The following is a 1,979-nucleotide window of genomic DNA, read 5'->3' as shown; positions in this document are numbered from 1 at the left end:
TGGATTACCCAAACGGTGGTCCATATGATGAGGATAGCTCTCATGATATTGTGTTCTGTAAGTTGGAGAATTTCTTGAAAATTTTTTTTTTGGAGTGTTGTCTCATTCTGCGCAGGGTTTCAGTTTGTTTGGGTGTTTCATGAAGTGGTGTCCGTCTTCGCTTTCTAAGTATACGTTTCCTTTTTCGATTATGTCAACAATCTCGTAGGGTCCGGTGTAGGCCTGATCCAATTTTCCGATCTTGGGCTCCTTCTCGACATAGCCGAATTGCNTTTTTTTTTTTGAGTGTTGTCTCATTCTGCGCAGGGTTTCAGTTTGTTTGGGTGTTTCATGAAGTGGTGTCCGTCTTCGCTTTCTAAGTATACGTTTCCTTTTTCGATTATGTCAACAATCTCGTAGGGTCCGGTGTAGGCCTGATCCAATTTTCCGATCTTGGGCTCCTTCTCGACATAGCCGAATTGCANCCATTTCTTTATGTGCTCAGTCATGCAGCTGATGAGGTATTTGGAATCGGTGATTATTCGTATTCTCGAAATGTCATGGCGAATGCATATTTGGCATGCTTCGATGGCGGCCGCTGTTTCGGCGGTGATGTTGGTGGCCCGTGTACCTTGAAGAGTTTTGTGGGTGTTGAGGGGGCTGTTGTCCGCGAACCACACTCCGATTCCTGCTTTGGCATCGGTTGAGCCGTTAAAGGAGCAGGAGCCATCGACGTAAACTAGTGTGCGTCCTGATCCGTCTGTACTCATGTCCCTGGAATGGTTTCATTTTCAATCGTATACATTCAGGTACGGCTAAGGATATTTTGTTTGTCATTGAATNGGGGAGAACTGCCCTTTTTCCATACAGGACTTCAAATGGTGTGAAATTTGCTGAGCTATGCACAGTAGTATTGTACGATAGCATGGCGAAGGGGAGGAGCTTATCCCAGTCGGTGAATTCGTCGGTATAGGTCTTCAGATACTTGGCTAGTACGTGATGACTTCTCTCAATGGCTCCATTTGACTGAGGTCTATATCCAGATGTCGTTATATGGTGGAATCTCAGGACCTNGATCCAATTTTCCGATCTTGGGCTCCTTCTCGACGTAGACGAATTGCCCTATTTTGAGGTCTATTGGTCTAACGTTTCGGTCGTAAAGACCCTTGGAATGTAGTTTGGCCTTTTCCAGGTGGTCGAAGGCGAGTTGGTGAATTTTCTGCAGTTTGTTAATTAAGTCCACCATGTAATCGTTGTAGGTATGTATTGGCTCATCTTCGTCGGTAACGTTGGAGGGGAGAACTGCCCTTTTTCCATACAGGACTTCAAATGGTGTGAAATTTGTTGAGCTATGCACAGTAGTATTGTACGATAGCATGGCGAAGGGGAGGAGCTCATCCCAGTCGGTGAATTCGTCGGTATAGGTCTTCAGATACTCGGCTAGTACGTGATGACTTCTCTCAAGGGCTCCATTTGACTGAGGTCTATATCCAGATGTCGTTATATGGTGGAATCTCAGGACCTTTCCCAGTTGACTGAACAATTTGCTGAGGAAGCTGGTCCCTTTATCTGAGAGGATTATCTTGGGGCATCCGTACAGGGCTACATACTTGGTTGCTAGTGCATGAGCGATAGTGTGAGCCTTGATATCCTTAAGGGGTACAGCGGTGCAGTGCTTGGAGAAGTTATCTTGTATCGTCAAGATATGGTAGTGACCCATACGTGTAGCTGGGAGGGGGCCTACGGTATCGATAGAAATTCTCTCGAAGCATTCGCTGGGTGTTTCGGTGATGAGCATGGGCTGTCGGAATTTCACCCTTCGAATTTTCTCTAGTTGACAGGTTCGGCAGAGTTTGATAAATCTCTCTATTTNTCTTCAGATACTCGGCTAGTACGTGATGACTTCTCTCAAGGGCCCCATTTGACTGAGGTCTATATCCAGATGTCGTTAAATGGTGGAATCTCAGGACCTTTCCCAGTTGACTGAACAATTTGCTGAG

At 45.7% G+C, this 1,979-nt stretch overlaps 1 protein-coding gene across 1 annotated transcript; it reads right to left on the bottom strand.

The window, feature by feature from the left end:
* Nucleotides 1–293: 293 nt before the first annotated feature.
* On the bottom strand, nucleotides 294–749 carry LOC107046829 (ribonuclease H1-like). The gene has a single exon (XM_015269547.1). It carries the CDS (start codon nucleotides 747–749, stop codon nucleotides 294–296), a length of 456 nt encoding a protein of 151 aa, XP_015125033.1.
* Between the last annotated feature and the right edge of the window lie 1,230 nt (nucleotides 750–1,979).

The sequence above is a fragment of the Diachasma alloeum genome, unplaced genomic scaffold (genome assembly GCF_001412515.2).
Source record: "Diachasma alloeum isolate Michigan unplaced genomic scaffold, Dall2.0 Dall_scaffold_02128, whole genome shotgun sequence".
NCBI lineage: Eukaryota > Metazoa > Arthropoda > Insecta > Hymenoptera > Braconidae > Diachasma > Diachasma alloeum.
Note: the sequence above shows the minus strand (reverse complement) of the source record. Positions and strands in the feature narration are given on the sequence as shown.